The following is a 19,089-nucleotide window of genomic DNA, read 5'->3' as shown; positions in this document are numbered from 1 at the left end:
TCCTCCTGTGCCGTATTGCTTCGAGCCCGGGGTCCCTTTGGGGGACCGAGGATGCAAGTATTTTTCCCTGGTTTTACCCTGGAATATTGACTTTAGCAGGGATGCAGCCTGACGCGGGAGGGAAGCCGCCTGGCCCATGGCCAGGGTAACGTAGGTGGTTCTGTGCGTCACTTGCGTGACTGGAGTTAAATTATAGAGCGTTTAATTATATGTAAAGTGGGGCTGTGAGAGATTGGCTCCATTTAGTCCTGTTTATAAACAAAATGCTATAATGGGCTGTGTCTGCTGCGAGGAAGGGAGATCTTTAATATGTGTACAACAAGCAATATAAAATTGAGTCCAAAATAGCAGAAAATTGCTGCAAGAGCATGAGCTAAGGCTTTGCCAGAGAACTTTAAATATTGCGAAGAACGGTTTTATTGTGTGCGTAGTGCCCTGGCTTCTTCGGGAGGTGGAGGGGGAAGACACTATAGAAATGTAAATTCGTTCTGCAAATATTTCTCCGAAAAATTTTCGCATCTGCACAGATGATTTGTCTCGTGAGTTCTCCGGCCTTAGACGCTCCCGCTGGCTTTTCTTAACCGTAGTGTTTTGAGAAGGGCAGCAGACTTGCTGTCTGCCATCCCTGTTGATCCAGCATTTAAGCCATCGGCCTGGCTGCCGGGTTCCTATTTACAGCTCTGGGAAAACACATTGTTTGTGCTTAAAGCCAAGCAATGCACGTTGGCTCCGAGGGCTACAGGGTTACATGCGTTCAGGTTAATTCCTCTAATTCAGCGAGCTGCTGAATTGGGAAGGTGTAATGTGAAGCAGCGTCCACGGTGGAGATGAGTAACACAAAACCAGCTAAAATCCCATCTGCGAGTCCCCGGAAGATGAAGCGAAATGGCGAGTCCTCCAGGAATGATTTACAAGGTCATAGACTCGTAACTATTTAAGGTAACTTTATGCTTTAACTTCTTGTTCAGGAAATTGCTCTCGGAATTTCGGTCTGGTCCGAGGTGACTGATCTTTCTCAGTTGTCAGGAGTAATCTCTGCTGCGGCGCTGGAGCTGAGCTTCGCAATGCGTCCCATACCCAGCAGATACCTTGGCTTCTGCTGGCATTGCTGGGAGGGTTTGAGTTATCCCATTTCATCCCAGGGTCCTGTCCCTTTGCCTACATACTTTCTTCCCAGAAGGAACTGGGAGCAGGGTGATGGACAGGGTGGCAGCAGGATGGGTGCCGTGCGTGTGCATCTCTCCACCTCCAGCGCAGCCGCTCCAGGGGACAGGGACGGGACTGGCCGCGGTCAGCGGGGCTGCGAGCCTGAGGAGCAGCGTCACTCCCTGGATCACATCCCGAAGACAGAACAACTCTTAACTATTGTTTTCTGTCTAATTGTGTTTATAATTCTTGACTTCTAAAAGGTTAACAGCATATCTTTGTGCATCCATGTAAGGGAGCATCGTGTCAATTTTTGTTTGAAACTGTCAAACTTTATCTCATCGTGACACGCTCAAAATTACGAAAAGGGAAAATATCTCCAACTGCTGAACTCCTTATAGCAGGTTCTCTGCCCCTCTGGGAGCTGGCGATGGGACGTCGTTGTCAGTCATCCAGCGGGCTGCGGGCAGGCTGGCTCTCCTGGTGTGGCTGAAGACACCCTCCAAAAAAAACCTGATCTGCTGGATTGAAATTCCTGCATCCAGCAGGAGGTGTCTGGGGAGAGCCCCTGACGGCTGCGGCGTCTTGACGCGGCTGTCAGCATTCGGGACCGGGAGGATGGTGCACGGGCGGTAGGAGATGGCTTCAGCAGATGCGCAGCCCCCGCGACGCCCGCAGTCCCCGGCGCCCGGACGTACCGCGCAGAACGGTGCAGTCCCGTGTTTAGGTAGTAAACGATTTATCTCCCAGATTCGGCCAGAAGGAGTGAAAAGCAGAAGCTGTATTGCCAGACGGCTAAAAAGGAATTGAAGAGTAATCTAAAGTTGTTTGGAAAACTGAAGTCAAATTCCCTGGCGATAAAATATCCTTTGGAAACTACCACTGTAGGAAAAACTGCGCTCCAGTGATTCAAGTGCGGTGACGGTGTCTGTCCCCCTTGTCTTTAAAAGGTCACTTTTTGTTCTGGGTTTTTATCCTCCCACATGCTTTTCTTCAGAAAAAGCCTCACATTTGGAAAGTCGTCGTTAGTTTTGTGCTGTTGGACATGGAGTTTCCCTGCTAGAAGTAACGTTATCTGGCAGAAGCCACTTCATTATTCGGTGGCTCAAGATGGAGAATCTTTGAAGTTGTAAAACTCCTTCCTGGCAGGAATTTCCCACCAGCTTTGGTTTAATTCACACCTCGGCGCGTTTTGGTTTCTCATTATAGCAGGTATCAAGCACGTAGCTAATGCTGGGCGCTGTTGTGGTTGTTGTTTGGGATTTTTTAATATATATATATATATACACATAGGCCTTTTTTCCTTGCTCCTAGATTTCATCCTTGGGAGTGAACGTAACCTTCTGCCCCACAATCTGCTGCCGCTGAAGGAAGACCAGAAATAGGCTTGAAACGTAGTTAGAGAGCGATAGGCTGCAGTTACACGTCTGTTTGGCCGGTGGCACCAGAATATCGGTTTGTGGCAAGCCAGTTGCTTCCACAGACGAGCTGATGGAAAGGGTTTGGTGGCCGTGGAGCGGCTGGGGCGGGTGGGACCACGCAGAGTCTGATGAGTTTAGATCAAGAGCAAAACGGATCATGACTCTGTTGCGAGCGCCCCGAGCTTTCTCTTTCTCTGTGTCGTATTTTGGAAAGTCCCTTGGCTCGACATAGCTGTGTTTACATCTGGTTCTTATATTAGTGTTTGCTTTCTCAGTTTCCCTGACATTGGCCCGTTAATATCTTTGCAAATTTTTGCTGCATTCCTCCTTTGTAACTCCGCATGTTTGGGCTTCTTCGTCCTTGCTAAGGAAGCTGGGTCGGGGGAGAGGGAGCCTGTGGGTGAGCGCTCGCAGAGTGCAACTGCTGGAAAATATTGTGTTCCAACACGACTGTATCCTTAATGGTCGTAACTGGATGAAATCACTTGATTTCTGGCGTGAGCAATGCTCTGAACTCGACCGAGAGGACAGTGCAGTGCATCTCTCCGGATTGTTTTGAAGCTGCTTTCTTTGAAGGGGACACAGTGGTGAGTTTGGCAAAAAGCCTGAGTGGAAAAGGACAGAGCCAGGCTTTGGGGGGACGTGAAGCAAACCGTCTGTAGACGTGCGTCTTCCCGCTGGTGTGTGGACATCAGGAGGATTATGGCTTGAAAACGCGCCGCGCCGGCGTCGCCCCAGGCCTCCGCGTTTGTAACCGTGGCTGCAGTTACAGCCTTGAATGGAATCAAATCTGTGGTCCTGGAGAGGTTTATTTTTGGCAAAGCCGTCACGGCCACATCTGTCTCCCTCCAACGGGAGTCTGCCGCTGCAGCATCGGTTTATCGTTGCTGGTTATTGCTGCCACTGCCATCCATCTCCACACCCTCTCGCTCCCGTCCCTTCTGGAGATGATGCGCTCGAGGTAACGAAATCCGTGCCCCTCTGCTCCAGTCCCCTCTTTAAATTGAGTTCTCAGCCCCTGCAGTCAGTGAGGTCCCCAGAGGAGTCAGTGAACACCCCGCTTCTCCTCCGGTTATAAACGCTGCATTTGAGCGTTGGAGGTGCCTTACCTGTTCTCCCAAAAACTCAGCTCTGCTCCGCAGAACTGCTGGAAGACTTTTCTCCTGCCTGCATGATTTGACACTGACAGGTGCTAAAATGGTGTTTCTGTGCCGAGATTGGCGCTTTGTAAACTCTCTGCACTCCTGCTTTTTATTTCCTATGTTTATAAGAAAGCGAAAAGAAAAGAATTCTGAGGTTTTACGTTTAAAATGTGCTGTTCTCAGCCCACACTACAATTATCTGCTTCTGCTGCGTAACACTAACCCGGGTCTGCCTGGCGGGGGGAGCTCCCGGCCTTTTTCTGATAAATTTAGTGATGGGAATAAAAGGCGGTGGAGGGATGATAGCGCTGGGAGTAAAACGCGGTGGGGGTGTGATGCTGTGGGCGCAGGTGCAGACTGTCGGCTGCTGCCTGTGTGTTCGGAGGGGGGAAGATCCCTTCCTTCGGCTTCCCATCCGCGAGACACGGCGCCGGGTCTGCTCCTGGGAATCCTCGGCAGGGCGCTGCGGATGAAAAACCTCTTCACTTCTACGGTTTGTATTCCATTTATGGCAAACTGCTGCAGTGCCTGCCCATCACGTTTACAACACGGCTTATTGCCTGACCAATAATTTCTTTTCTACAGCCCTTCGAGCCTTCTGGTGCCGAACGTAACCGTTACTGCCTTTGCCACTTCTAAATAAACCCTGCGAAGCTATAATTGAACCTGTTAAAGCTTGCATATAATTTTAAGGTGATTTATTTAGCGTTTTAAAGCGGGTTTTGTACGGCGTGTATTTTCAGTCGACTTTTCATTATCCGAAATAACAGCGGGCTGAGCGTGACGGCGAGTGCAGCTGCTGCAGGTTTGGCCCTGAGCCGTCCCACGTAGCGGCGGCGGCGGCGCCTCAGCCCTCTGCCTTCTCACCGTGCGCCTGCGCATGGGATCACACCTCACCGGTAACGGAGAATCACCTGTACCCAAAAAAAAGCAGATTTGTTATTACAGCTGTTAAAGACCGGCTTTTCCTCACGCCTGCTGGGTTAAGTGGCAGTGCCGCTGACCCCAGAGCAGCTCCCCGTGCGCGGGACTCAACAGGGCTCTGCAGAACCGGCGGAATTTCTTTGCCCAAAAGGCAATGGGCGCAGCGAGTCAAGGCGCGAGAGCGGGAGGGTTAACAAGACTCAGCCTTGTCTTCGCGGGTGAATTCCTTTCCAAATTGTTTGGTAATACTCTGCAGACTTTTTACTGCGGGATCCCACCCAGAGGACGGTGCGCGGGTACCGGAGGTGCGGGGATCCCGGTACCGCAGCCTTTCCTGCGGCCGTGCAGCCCTGCGGGCTCAGACGAAACAGGGTTTCTGGTTTGTCAGACCCAACCTCAGACTCATCAAGGGCTTTTTCTTTGCAAATAACGACACCCGTGTCTGACTCGGACGTATCGGAAGACAAGGGCAAGGCAAGTAAGAAACTCTTCCAGGTACAACGCAGTGGTATCATTTAGTGTGCGCAAAGACTGCGCGTTATTTAGGGCTTAAATAATCGCAAATATAGGACATTCTGCGGTGAAGGGAACCACAGGATTTAGTAAACTTTGCCCTGGTATAAATGTCATTACAAAGGGGAGGTACAGTGCTCTTACACTGTGGGTTTCAGTTTTGTATGCCAATCCAGTAACATAAAAGCCATAGGAAATCTAATCCTGCCTCAGCTCTCTATAGCCCACATCAATAGTTCAATAGTTAATGGATTTTTGGTGTTTAAATTAAGTTTCTCTGGATTTGACACAGAACTACCCTAGGCCCAGAACAATTGTTTTGTGGGCATGTAATGGCTTTGTAGCCTGGCTCTTGGAAACAACTACCAGGGTAGTTTATTTCGCTCTGTTTCTCCAGAGAAGTGTCATGCGAACAAATGTGGCTTTAGATTTGATTTAAGTATGGCATAAAATATGAATTACGTATTTCGGTGTTTCCCTGCACTGGACCATGACTCACAGAATCACACAGAATCCCAGACTGGCCAGGGCTGGAAGGGACCTCTGGGGACCATCCCATCCAACCACCTGCCAGAGCAGGGTCACCCAGGGCAGGTGGCACAGGAACGCGTCCAGGCGGGTTTGGGATGTCTCCAGAGACGGAGACTCCCCCACCTCTCTGGGCAGCCTGTGCCAGGGCTCTGCCACCTTCAGGGTAAAGAAGTTCCTCCTCATGTTGAGGTGGAACTTCCCATGGTCAAGTTTGTGCCTGTCACCCCTTGTCCTGTCCCTGGGCACCACTGAGAAGAGCCTGGCCCCATCCTCCTGACACCCCCCCTTTCAGTATTTATCAGCGTTGATAAGATCCCCCCTCAGCCGTCTTTTTTCCAGACTGAAGAGACCCAAATCCCTCAGCCTTTCTTCATCAGAGAGATGTTCCAGTCCCCTCAGCATCTTGGTGGCCCTTTGCTGTCCCCTCTCCAGGACACACAAACAGCACGCTCTCCTCCTGCGGGTGGGGAATCCCCAGCGAGGGCTCTGCGCTTGTGTTTGAATTGAATTGCGAACAGCTGAGCTGCGTGGAAGGAGGCACCAGCGGTGTCTGGGGTTGCGTTAGGCGATTGGGGGAGGTTCCCAAAGAAATGCTTCTCAAAGACAAGTGAGCAAAAGTGAGCAAAATGGTCTCAGCGATAGGTTCAAAGGAAAACATAGGATCATCGAATGGTTTGGTCGGAAGGGACCTTAAAGGTCATCTCGTTCCACCCCCCTGCCTGGGCAGGGACACCTCCCACCAGACCAGGCTTCTCCGAGCCCCTGCCTCTCACTCCTCCTGCTCCTCCCGTTGGGTTATAATTCGCATGGTGTGTCCCCTCAGTACAGCCCCGCTGTTCTGGCACGGCTTGGTCGCAGTAAGGGCCGTGTCCCCAGTGAGACCCCATCCTCAAAGGCATCCCAACCATGGTGGTCCCAGCATCCCTCCCTCACTGGTCTCTGGCACCGGGGCTGGCTGGCAGGGGAGGCTCCTCCGTGTTACCGAGCCCTCTCACCCTCCGCGTCGCTGTGGCAGTGCCCAAGGCGCCTGTTGGGAACGGTCCCCGCGAGCACCCACGTTGTGTGTGGAAGAGCGTTGGTTGGCCAAGGACGAGACAATGCCAGAGACCTTCCAGCAGCCAGGTGGTGTGTGGGGTTGGGTGCTGGTGGGCAGGGGTGGTCCCTGGCTGTGTGTAGTTTCACAGTTGTAGCCAAGGAGGCCCTGCGAGAAGGTCTGCGGTGTGGAGAGCATCCCAGTGCGGTGTGGCCCCAGTTCGTGTCCTCAGCTCAGCCCCTCCATCAGCTGAGCCTTGTGGAGCTGGAGACGCCAACGGGCTCTTCAGTGTGTGCCTGCGCCTGGAGATAGGGAGGTTTGGCTGGGAATAGGAGGAGTCAGCTGGATGGGAAGGAATGCGGTGGTGTAGAAGGGCGTGTGGTAAACCTGATGTGGGAAATGACAGCTATGACTTTGAGGAGATAGTTTGGGGATAATTTGTTCCAAAAATACCAACTCCTCTCCCTCATCCTTCAAGTTTTATTAGAATTCTGGTCTCCCGAGAGGGCTTCTCCTTTCCTTCTCCTCTGCGCTCCCGGAGAACGTGCCGTGGGCTTGCATCACCCATGAGCGTCACTCTGCACCCCTGGCTTTCGCTCCCGGCTTTGCTTCCCGTTTTTGGCTACTGCAGGTTGGAAAGTTACGGCGCTGCTTCCATTTACATGCTTCCATGTCACATTCTGTAGGTGAAGATTTTCAACGCAGATAAAAGGAGTGTTTGTATTTTTCCCCGCAGGTATTTAGCTCAGGGCTTCATCATTTTCTTGGGTACGGATCCTCCCCTCTAATTAAAAAAACTGGGTACAAACGCAGGAGTCATTACCAAAGGGATGGAGAAGACAGTCATCTGAAAGGAAAAGGAAAGGTGTCCGAAAAGAGTGATCATAGTCAAGACCATAGCTCTAAGTACAGCAAATGTACTATTTCTTATAAATATAAAGAAATACACGGTACTACAGTACCATTGGGCTGCTGTGCTCAAAGATGAGAAGAAGCTTTCGGGTGATTTTGCCCGGAAATACGCTGCAGCGTGAGGTTTCCAGTCTGGGCAGTCGCAGGGGTTTGTGCCCAGGGGTCGTGCAAATGCTCGTGGAAGACGGGGGGTTTTGTGTGTCTTCCCTGGCAGCCCTATAAATAAATATTCCTCAGCAAAGCGCCCGGCACCACAGCTCCAGCACCGGCCGGTGCGGGTCCTTCCCGAGGGAGCATCCCTCACGGACACGAACGGTCACATCCAACCCACGACCTCCAGTGTTAGGAACATCGGGATGGGGGGACAAAAGCGCTGCAAAGAGTCGGGTTTCATGCTTACACGGGGGAATACTTGGAAGTAAACCATACAAAACGGCAGGAAGGAACCGTAAATTAGGCACCTTTGTTGAACTAATGACGAATCCCGGCGTGTTTTGCCATATTGCGTCTCATTCTGCTGTCTGTCTCCTGGCTAATAAGGATACTAGTTCTCGTGCCACCCCTTCTCTTTAAAATGAGTTATTGTCCACCAAGATGCGTTTTGTCAATCTGTGAGGCATCTGCACTGGATGACTAATTAACTTTTAATTAGTCGGGAATAGAAAGCTCAGGTTTTGTTTTGGTTCGAGGCTCGGGCTGCGAGTTCTGTACCGAGATGTTGATTTTGGAGCGTTCCTGCCCCTCCTCGGCAGAGACGTGATGGTGGAGGGATGCGGCAATGGTTCGTTGGGGACTGGATGGGAGGGGAAGCAAAAACCCTGCAATTTCGAGCTGTTTAACTCCACCTTGGTGACTAAGCCGGGCTTTGTCCGCCTTGGAATTGCGATTGAGACACTGCAGCCGGTGGCCACACGGGTTAATCCGGTTTCACTTACTGTTTTGAAACCCCAGAAACTGAGCCTAGTGCGAAAGGGTGAGCCGTGCGCGCGAGTTCTATAAATATGCCTTTAAAATGCCTGAATTGCCTCCTCGTCGCTGCACGGCGGGGTCGGGCTGCGGCCCGAGGGGTGAGGAGCGGGGTGATGAGCGCAACAGATGGAGGCTTGAAAGATCCGGGTCCTGCCACAGCCGCCTTGCGCAGCGGGGTGCCTGTCCCTGCCGCGCGTGTCTGCACTTCGTCTCCATACCTTTAAAAGGGAATGCAGAAATACCGCCAGGCAGAATTAGACCTCGCCAAACTTCGTCCCACCCCCCCACCCCCACCCCCCGGCTCCTGCACTCAGTGAATAATGAACCCCCTCCTGCCTCGTGATGAGGCATCAAGCAGAAACCTAATCTCGAAGTGACTTTCCTAGAGAAGGACAATCCGGCCGCCCCGTTTCCCTCCTGCCGTGGGCACACAGCGATGCCGCATCGCCCCTGGACCGGGGAGATGCTGGATGGCAGGAGATACCAATGCAGCCGCTGTGCCGAGCACCCTTCCCCAGCTAGGTGTGTCAGTAAAATTACATGGCTGCCAAACGATGTGCACAAAAGGGGCAACATTTCAGCCCAACAGAGAGAGATCTCTCAGGCCGAGGGGGCTGGGGGTGTTCAGCCTGGAGAAGAGAAGGCTTGGAGCAGCTTCCCAGTATGGGAATGGTGCCTACAAGAAAGCTGGAGAGGGGGGTGTAGTGAATAGGACAAGGGGGAATGGCTTCAAACCGAAAGAGGGGAGACTGAGATGAGATGTGAGGAAGAAATTCTTTGCTGTGAGGGCGGTGAGCCCCTGGCCCAGGTTGCCCAGAGAAGCTGTGGCTGCCCCATCCCTGGAGGGGTTCAAGGCCAGGTTGGACGGGGCTTGGAGCGACCTGGGCTGGTGGGAGGTGTCCCTGCCCAGGGCAGGGGGTGGAGTAAGATGATCTTTAAGGTCCCTTCCCACCCACATCAGTCTATGGGGGCTGGACTAGATGATCTCCAGAGGTCCCTTCCAACCCCATGATTCTGTGATTCTATATCCAAGGGTAGTAATACTTTTAAAATGTTTTTGTATAGATTTTCTTGTAGGCAATGTTTTGTGGTAAGGCAGCCTGTGGAGTGGAGCAGGTAGCTTAACTCCAGGCACCCAGCGAGTCGGTCAGCCGCGGGTTGGGGCGGGTGTGGGTGACTCTGACCGAGGACACGGCCTTCGGGGTGGTGCTGCTCTGTGAACGCTGCCTCGCTGGAACGGGTCCAGCGCAGGTACCCGGGCTGCTGCCTTTCCGGCAAAGAATAACGTGGACTTGCAACCTTTATGGTTGTATGTAGTGTATGAGATCAGAGCAGCCGCTGAGTGTTTGAGGGCGTTTTTCAAACAACCATCCCGTGGGCTCGCTTAGAGGGGGCGTGAGGGACACCCGCTTGCCTTTGCAGTGGACAACGTTGCCGTCCCTGAGACCCTGTGGAGCGACTTTCCCGGGAGCTCGGCTGCGCGGCAGCAGCACAGCCCGGCAGAGAGCTGGCTGGAGGTTTGGTGAGAGGCACACGCTCTCCCCACCCTTCCTCCTTCCCTCCCGGCTCCTCTCCCCTCCTCCTCCTCGCGCCCAAACCCTCGTTCGAGTGAGTGTGCATTACACAAGCTCCGCGTCGCCTTCTCGCGGCTCCAAACAGGCTTCTGAGCAAACAACAAAAATCCTGTTGTGCTGCACGAGTGTGGCCTCCCATTCATGGTACAAACCGCTCCGTGTCCTTTAAAATATCCCCTTTTGTCGCAGCCGCAAAGCGCGTGCTGGAATTTAAGCTTCGCAAAGTGCCGTCGATTCGCCTCTGACCTCCCGCTCGCAGCCCGACGGGCCTTGGGACCTTGGGAGTTATTTTCTTTTCTTCCCCCCGCCCCTTTTCTTCTTTTTTTTTTTCCCTTTTTCCCCCCTTTTTTTCCCTACAAGTGGCAGCCCAAATCCCAAGCTGAAAGTGAATCGCTGCTGCTGGCCGCCCTCCAGCATTCCTGGCGGAGCGAGTCAGGATCTGGAATGTCAGAAGGCAGCGGCGGGGAGAAGCTGCGCTGGGGTAACGGGAGGAGGAGGAGGAGGAGGAGGACGAACAAAACACAACTTCATCTGGACTGCCCCTTTCCAAACCAGCGCTTGTTCCTGATTTATGCTTTCGCGTTTCACTTAAAGCGTGCAGCTCCGCGCAGTGACGGCAGAGAGCTCGCGGCAGCGCTCCGGAGTAAAACAGGTTTTGGTTTTCTTTTTTTTGTTTCTTTTTTTTTCTTTTTTTTCTTTTTTTTTTTGGCAAAAGCTCCATCTCTAGATAAACCCAGCCGGTTTTCCAGCTTGCTCTCTTGAGCTGGCAGTTTTTGCCTGCTGCAGTTTTGGGGGCAGATCGCTCTGGAAATGTCCTTTTTGGGAGGAGCGGGGCCGGGGCCGGGACGGTGAGGCTGGCACGGAGCAGCGCCCGGCGCCGGAGCACGGCCAGCCCTTCGCGCTTTCTCCTCTTCTCCTCGGACAAGAAGCATTGTGGAACCTCAGCTCTCCCTGCAGCAGATTAATGCCTAAAATTATACACCCTAAACAGCAGGGTTTAATTACCAGAGCTGTGAATAGTTTAATTAGTTTGTTCTGACCTTGGAAGAAGGACCTGCCCAGCGACGGGAGAGCAAGACTTGTGTTGCTTCTCAAAGCCGCCCAGCCCGCGAGGCCATGTCGTCCTTGTACAGCAGGAGTAAAGAATACACTCGCAGCAGGAAGGCTCAGTCAGATTCTCCCCCGTCCTCTCCTTCCCCGCTCGCAAAGACACTCAGAGTAAGCAGCCTTTTCCTTTCTGTATCGCACGGAGACCTGCCGGGCACGTGCCGCCGGCAGGGGCCGGTGGTGGTGGTGGGTTGTCGTCTGCCCCGCGCAGCCCGTGTCTGTGGTTCGCTTTGGGAAGGAGGATGGTTTAAATGAAACTCGGGAAGGTGCCTCTGCGGCAACAGGTTTTTAAGCGAGCCGCGGGAGCACTGCGGCGGGGTTCTTTGCAGTGACGGCGGCAGGGAGATGCTGGGAGGGCAGTTTCCCCCCTGTTTCACGGAAACGTCGCTCTCCCGGTGGGCTCTTGCTGGAAGAAAACCTCCCCAGTGAAAATGAAGCAAAACCTGACCAGCTTGTTAAACTGCACTCTTTCCATGAGCGCTTTGACGCTGGAGGTTTGCTCTAGCCAGCATTCACCCTGTGCTGACCTGTGGTATGGTGTAATAATGTCAACAACAAGAAAAAAATGAAGAAAACCACCTGTAGCAGGAGGCAAGCGTAGTTCCTCCTCCCCACGCCGGAGCTGGTGTCCCCAGCTCCCGAGGGGTTTGGAAGCTGGGAACATTTCCTAACGGTATTGCCCCCAGCTCCGCAGGCGTGTGGAAGGCTATCGCCGAACTCCCCGGTCCGTGTCGTTGGACGGGCAGTCTCTTCGCCGTCAGGAAATATTATCATGCCGGAGTCAAAGCCTGGAGGAATTAGTTTTAAAAAGGCAGGCTAATTTTAGATGTAAGCATTAAATTAATCTGAGCGCTGGTGTTTGCTCAAATCAGATATGCATTGTCTGCTCCTTTTGAAGTGTCAGATCTTGGACTGGAAAAAGCATTGCCCGGAATATGGAAAAAGGGTTTTAACCCGCTGCCGTGGATTAATGGAAGCAGTCCCTGGCCTCGGGAATGTCAGCCTCGATGGCTTTCGTGGCTGCTGGTTGCCCCTGGGCCATTTAACCCAGGAGCACGAGTCTTCTTTCTTCCCACCTGCAATCGGGGTGTCTCTGGGGAGGGTTTAGATAATCTGAAACCACCCCCTGTGTGCTTCCATGGACTTTCTTCATCAGGTCGTGCAGCTGGGCTTACGGCTCCTCGGTGCACGGCCACAGTATTGACAGCCGGCTCGACAGCAGGTGGGGAACCTTTCCAAAGTGTTCCTGGTCATAGAGGAAAGCTGAAAAGGTTTCCATTTCTTTCAAAATCCAAGTTTTTTACAATCAGTCACGTTCGGCGTACACAGACTGACTCATTTTCCCCCACTAACGCATCTAGGCGTATAAACCAGTGACAAACGTCTCGCCGGGGCCGTGGCTGCTGCCTTCGCTTGCACGGTGTGTGCCCGTCTGCGCTGGTGCATGCTCCCGGGAGATGCTGGTTTTCTCTGTCGGTAGCGGAGATGGGACTGTGGGCACTTGGGTGTCCCCATGGGCGTTGGAGGGGGTGGTGGGAGCTCTGGGGTGGGTACAGAAAGGTGCCGGGTGGGAACAGGAGGACCTGGAGGAGAGCCGCTGGTGGCAGTGGGATTTTGGTGAAAGCAAACAAATGGGAGAACGGAAATCTTGATGGTTGTTGCAGTAGTGGCGGTGGTACCAGCCGTGGCTCCCGAGCATGGGAGTGGGAGAAGCCAGGCCGGGAGTGCAGCAGCAGCGACTCCGGAGTCAGTGTGGGAAACCGTCCTGTGCTGCCTGGGTTATGGAAATAGCCCGTGCCCTAAAAGGCTAATTAGGGAAGGATTTACTTCAGGCTAAACCAAAGTATCTGGGTTAACTCTTTCTCCAAGACAAAGTCATTCTGCCATGAGCAAGAGCAATAATGCAGTGCGGTTTTCTGTGGATTTGTCCCATGCGTGGATTCCCCCCCGTGCCCGCAGTAAGAGCAGCCCTGGCCGCAGGGTGCCACCAGCCTTCATAAACCAGGTCGGAATGCGATATCCTGGAGTCTTTCATCTGCCCATCCAGTCGGGATTGAGACCAGCAGACCTGGGGACTCTAAATGTTCCCAGCTGAGCAGGGGTGCGAAAACACATGAGCAGGCAGGAGCTGGAAAAAAACCTCTTAGAGAACCAGACAAAGCAAAGAAGGTTTTACTTATTAAGGTACCGGTGCCAAACAGCTGCATTCAGATGCCGGTTGCAAAGCGGTTTCCTATGGCATTCCCTGCTGCGCTCATCCTGCTGCTGCTGCCATCCCTCCTTGGGTGTTGCAGTGGTGTCGCATGGGGATCTTTCCACCTTTAATCGATGGGATGTCCCCAAACGCACAGCCGAGAAGTGAGCTCATACCCGTCAGAAGGAAGGCGATACCCTCGAAGAGGTCGCGGGAGCAGGAGGCAGGAGAGGAGCTTCTGGTGGGAGCGGGGCATTGGGGTGTCCCCACCTCCGTGGGCAAGGCTGGCACTGTCCTATTGCCCCTCAGCCTCTGCAAGCTAAAATACTTAATTTCATAGAATCATAGAATGGTTCGGGTTGGAAGGGACCTTAAAGGCCACCCAGTGGCACCCCCTGCCCTGGGCAGGGACATCTCCCACCAGCCCAGGTTGCTCCAAGCCCCGTCCAACCTGGCCTTGAACCCCTCCAGGGATGGGGCAGCCACAGCTTCTCTGGGCACCCTGGGCCAGGGGCTCACCACCCTCACAGCAAAGAATTTCTTCCTCACGTCTCATCTCAGTCTCCCCTCTTGCAGTGTAAAACCCTTCCCCCTCGTCCCGTGGCTCCCCTCCCTGCTCCAGAGTCCCTCCCCAGCTTTCCTGGAGCCCCTTTAGGGACTGGAAGGGGCTGGAAGGTCTCCCCGGAGCCTTCTCTTCTCCAGGCTGAACCCCCCCAGCTCTCTCAGCCTGTCCCCACAGCAGAGGGGCTCCAGCCCTCCCAGCATCTCCGGGGCCTCCTCTGGCCCCGCTCCAACAGCTCCGTGTCTCTCCTGCGCTGAGGACTCCGGAGCTGGACGCAGCTCTGGGTCACAACATTGTGATCGCAATTTCTTGTGTCACAACAGAGGAGCCCAGAATTACAGTCACCAGCACAGAAATAGCCAAGTAACTCCTGTTAAGTCACGCAGGGTAAGGGTTTCTAGCTCCACTGTTTCAGTTGCTTTGAGGAGGGGATTGCTGGAAAGCGGAAACTGAAATTCCCTTGGAAATCAATTCAGATCATCCTGTTAACTGGCCAAAGCTTTTGGTTTTGTGGCTACCTTTTTATCACAAGTTTTGCACCGTACTTTGTTTTAGCTTATGGTTTCTCTTCCTCACAAAAACGCTATTTGTAGTCAGTTCCAAGGGTGTAGCAGGCAGCCCGTGGGGTGGGACCTGGTGTGCCTGGGTCAGCAACGAAAGGGCAGGATTGGAAGGATGAGGCTGAAAGCAAGGACCGAGTTTTCTTTTTTCTTTTTTTTTTTTCTTTTTTTTTTTAAATTCTATTTACGCTGGGCCAGTTGTTTGGTGGTTTTTTTCATATGAAATACCCCGTAGTCTGTGTTTAGGCTCATCCGTCTGGTGGCGATGGTACTTCGTAACCCTGGTGTTCCTCCATGGGGTGTGGGTTAGGCAGGAGGAGGAAGGCCGAGGAGGATGCACGCTCCCGGCCTCCTGCTCGCGTTGTGGTTGCAGCTTTTCGGTTGTTTCCCACCTCTTTGTCAGTCGACCTTCCTTTCTTTTACGGACTGCTCATTCTTGTCTTGCCATCCGATGTTTTTTACTGTAAAACAGACCATCGCAACTGAAAGCCCTCGCCAGCGAGCGTGCGTGCTGTTCCTTCAGCAGCGCCTGCGTCCCTCTGGCTGCCGTCACTTGGAGGTTGTAACTCGCTCCTCCAGGGACTCTACATAATTCTTGTTCTGGCCACGTTCACGGTTTCACTACAAGGCTTTTTCCCTCGTTAAGCCACCTTCAGCGCTTACTACTTGAGCTTTCCAGCGGAATTTTTGTCAGTAAGGGCTCAGCAATAAAGTTTTAAGGGTACACAGTGGTCCGCACTGATTGATTTTATTCTGCCTTTTGTTGGAGTGTCCGAAGGAGCCACGCTAAGCGGAACATGGGAGGCAGGAGCATCACCTTTTATGGGCCATATGTTTTCACCGAGTCACTCCGTAGTGATACTCGAGCGTAAAAAACAACGGTTTCCAAATTGCCGTCTCTGGTAGCGAGCATCCACATGGAGCCCGCGGCCGCTCGAGCAGCGATTGCCACCGCAGCCAGCGCAGCTCATCTGGGTGCGACTCTTGACGTGGACATGTACGTCTGGAATCCAAAGCAAATCTTAAAGGGAAAAAAAAAAAGCTAACGCACAAAAATGTTAGCCGCCTGAGCTGCAGGTGCTTGGCATGCAGATACAACCAGCGCAGTTTGGACATTAATGCATAAATAATGGTATAAAATCGTAGAGGTCTGGTAATAAGACCAAAGCGGACTTCTTTTAATCGGTGAGAGATGTCCAGCAGTGCTGAGAGGTTGGTAGAAACGCCCGCTCAGATCACAGCCTTGTGGGGTTTCGAATCTAAATGGGCCTGACGGTCAGTTTTCCCTCCGCGAGCGCTTTTGGAACAGGTTTAATCCCGTTTCAGGTATTCAGGGTAGCGGGTTTATTCCCGGGTTAGGGAGGCCTGTGTGAATGATGTGCCTCGCTGCGCTGCCGCTGCAAACGCGTTCGAGAATGACGAGCGCCATGAAAACGTTTCTCCAGGAAACTTTATCTTCCCGGGTTTCCATTGAGTGCCTTGGACTCGTTCTAGTTGTGATCAAAATGATGCTGCATAAATTGAAATGGGGTCAAATAACTCGTCTCAGGACATTTTCTATCTAATTTCTGGATTACTGACTAGTTCCGCAGTATTTGCGGAAACGATTACCTCCTCTCCCGGTAGCCAACAAAAAACATGGGATACTGAAACGTGAACTTTAAGGCAATTGACCTCAGCGTGTGTTCCGCAGCACCCTGGCTTGTTTATCACCGGTTGTTTCTCAAGCGTCATGTTCCTTAGATGGGGATTTGGCAAGAAATCCGCCGGAGTTCTGTTTGTTCTCTGCTTTTTGAGTTTTCCCCTGTAAATGTCCGTATCTGGAAGCACATCGGGAACTTCTAGGCATTCTTAGGGTGGCAGAGGTTAGATGTTCCCTGCTGTGCCTCAGTAGCCAGACGATGCTCCTGCCGCTGGCTACATCTGGGTGTGTAAATATGCGGGTCAGGCACATGCTGTGACCGTGGGGTAAGTGGCTTGTGTCCCCGTGGCTAAACTTTTCTTCTTCAGCTCTCCTCCCTTCCCAGGGACAGAGCGAATTGATCCGAGCCGAAACCGTAGCAGGGAGTCTGTTAACTGCTGAAGGGTCTGAATGGTCGTGGACGATGCAGAAAGGAGCACACGATGTCACGCTACAGCCTCATTTAAAACTCCCATTTCGACCCTCCGCCGCCTGGTCGGTGATGGTGCCTTTGCAGGAGCTGGTGAAGCAGCCAGGGAGCAATCCCTTGGGATGGCTCAGCTTCGGAAACCACTGCCTGGCGCGGGGCAGGGGGGCCAGAAGGTCAGAGGACAGCTTGAGGTTGCACCAGAGCAGGGCATCAGCCTGGACTGTAAACGGGGTGAAGGGAGAAGGAGAAAGAGGACACCTTTAATTTGGGTCAGCTCATGGCACAGCCACAAAACCCAGCGCGTTGGCACAGCAGACGGGGAGGTGCCGTGGGATGGGAACGAGCGGCCGCGGGAAGTGATGGGGGAGAGCGGGGAGAAACTCTGTAGGCAGCAAACCACTTCAAACCGCTGAACTGGAAACCAGTGTTTACTTCCATTGCCTGTTATAGTTTTGTTTTTCATAAAATGAATACAAACCCCTAGAAACCAGGGCTGGAAGAGACACAGAGCCTGGTCCATCCGTTTCCCCAGGCCACCGGCAGCTCGACCTCAGCCATTCCTTAAAGGGTGGGTGTCAGGAGGATGGGGCCAGGCTCTTCTCAGTGGTGCCCGGGGACAGGACAAGGGGCAACGGGCACAAACTTGACCATGGGAAGTTCCACCTCAACATGAGGAGGAACTTCTTTACCCTGAGGGTGGCAGAGCCCTGGCACAGGCTGCCCAGAGAGGTGGGGGAGTCTCCGTCTCTGGAGACATCCCAAACCCGCCTGGACGCGTTCCTGTGCCACCTGCCCTGGGTGACCCTGCTCTGGCAGGGGGTGGGACTGGGTGATCTCCAGAGGTCCCTTCCAACCCTATGATTCTATGATTCCATGATTCTATGATTCCTGGCAGGTGTGGCTCGCGCTTGCAGACTTCCACCAGCGGAGATGGTGCCTCTGGCACTGGGACTGCAACTGGTGGTCAAAGAAAAACATATGGACCTTGGGCAACTGAATAGGTGGTTGTTGGCTTGGGGTTTTTTTTTGCTTTTTGGGTGTTTTTTTTTGCGGTGAATTGTAAATTCTTTTTAACAACCCCAAATTGGTGAGGTTACTACTGCAGTTCAGTAGAAGACCTTTGGAGCAGGGGTCTTCAAGTAGATGAGAGGAGCTCCAGGTTCAGGTCACTGCCTGCCAGCTGGTGTGGAGCTATTTTAGCGTTCACCACATCTCCATGCGAGCGCTGACGGTGGCCGTAGCGGCCGTCCCGGGGGATGCTCTGTGCCCGCAGGCTGGAGGAGGTGTTCCCCAGACTTTGGAGCATCCTTCGCGCCAAAGAGTTGGCAGGTTGGCTTTACGCAGCTTGAATCCTGGCTAGTGGGCAAATAGGTATTTAAATACCTGAGGACAACACCTGAAATCATCCCGCTAGAATGTTCGCAGGGGCAAGGAAGACATCGTTGCCTGCAGAGCTGTGGTGTTCTCATACTGAAGAAATTTAGTAGCAGAAATCTTCTCTTCTCGTGTCACTTGGCCGTTCGGCTCTTATTTCCTCATGTCTGGAGAGCTTTGTCTAAGATCACGTCTCTTTGCAAAATGAAATTTTTCACCAATGAAACTTGATCCCTTAGAAAAGAAGCAAAAATATAAGAGCAACAAACCGGGGGTTTCTGAATTGTGGCCTTTACTAAAATTAAAATACAATCCGGCTTGACGTTTTACATGGCGAGTTCTATCCCCGCGAGACGGGGGTAATAAACTCCAGCTGCTGCAAAGCCGAGGGGCCGTGCGGGAGACGGGGGGAGCGGGGGCACAGCCCGGCGATGGCACAGCCTGGCGGTGGCACGACCCGGTGCACAACTGCCCAACGCGGCCACGTGTTGGGGTGGCAGGGGACGCGGTTGCGGGTCCATTAAAGCCGTATGTATTCATTTCTCATTGAATACGTGCTAGCCGTACTGAAAATGATGTGCTCGGCTGCAGCCAGCTGCCAAAGCCACTATTCCATCTTGGAGGACCTTTTAATATTATGCTTCAGTAACAGCAATTTTTATTAAGCAAAGTTTATTGATTTATAGTTTGCGAAAACATATTTTGCATCAGGCTTTGGGGAGTTGGAGGTTAGATGGAGGTGGTTTGGCTGCGCTGGATTATTAATCATATCAATGGGATTTTCGTAATCCTTGCATTTGCACGAATGCAGACTGGAGTTGGGGCGGCACCATCCATCACCTTGGCTGCCGCGAACAGGGAACCAGAGCAAACCGCGGTGCTGGGGTCAGCAGAGCAGCTTCTCAAGGGAGGCAACAACCTCAAAAAACGGTATCAAAAGCAGAGTTCAACTGGAGCTTCTAATTATTCTGCACCCACTGGAAAACCAAACTTGACCCCCACCATACCGGACTTGA

At 52.8% G+C, this 19,089-nt stretch overlaps 1 protein-coding gene across 6 annotated transcripts in view; it reads left to right on the top strand.

The window, feature by feature from the left end:
* The window catches only part of PPP1R12B (protein phosphatase 1 regulatory subunit 12B), a 135,127-nt gene that overhangs the window by 92,925 nt on the left and 23,113 nt on the right, over positions 1–19,089 (top strand). The window contains exon 1 of one of the 6 annotated variants that reach the window (XM_063356810.1): positions 10,762–11,383. The exons of the other annotated variants lie outside the window; for them this stretch is intronic. Coding sequence (XP_063212880.1) covers positions 11,282–11,383 — 102 coding nt within the window. The 5' untranslated portion in view covers positions 10,762–11,281. Of the gene's footprint in view, positions 1–10,761; positions 11,384–19,089 lie in introns of those variants that run through there. 6 annotated transcript variants of the gene reach the window in all.

Source organism: Chroicocephalus ridibundus, chromosome 20 (genome assembly GCF_963924245.1).
Source record: "Chroicocephalus ridibundus chromosome 20, bChrRid1.1, whole genome shotgun sequence".
In the NCBI taxonomy this organism is placed as follows: domain Eukaryota; kingdom Metazoa; phylum Chordata; class Aves; order Charadriiformes; family Laridae; genus Chroicocephalus; species Chroicocephalus ridibundus.
This window is presented reverse-complemented; position numbering and strand designations above follow the sequence as displayed.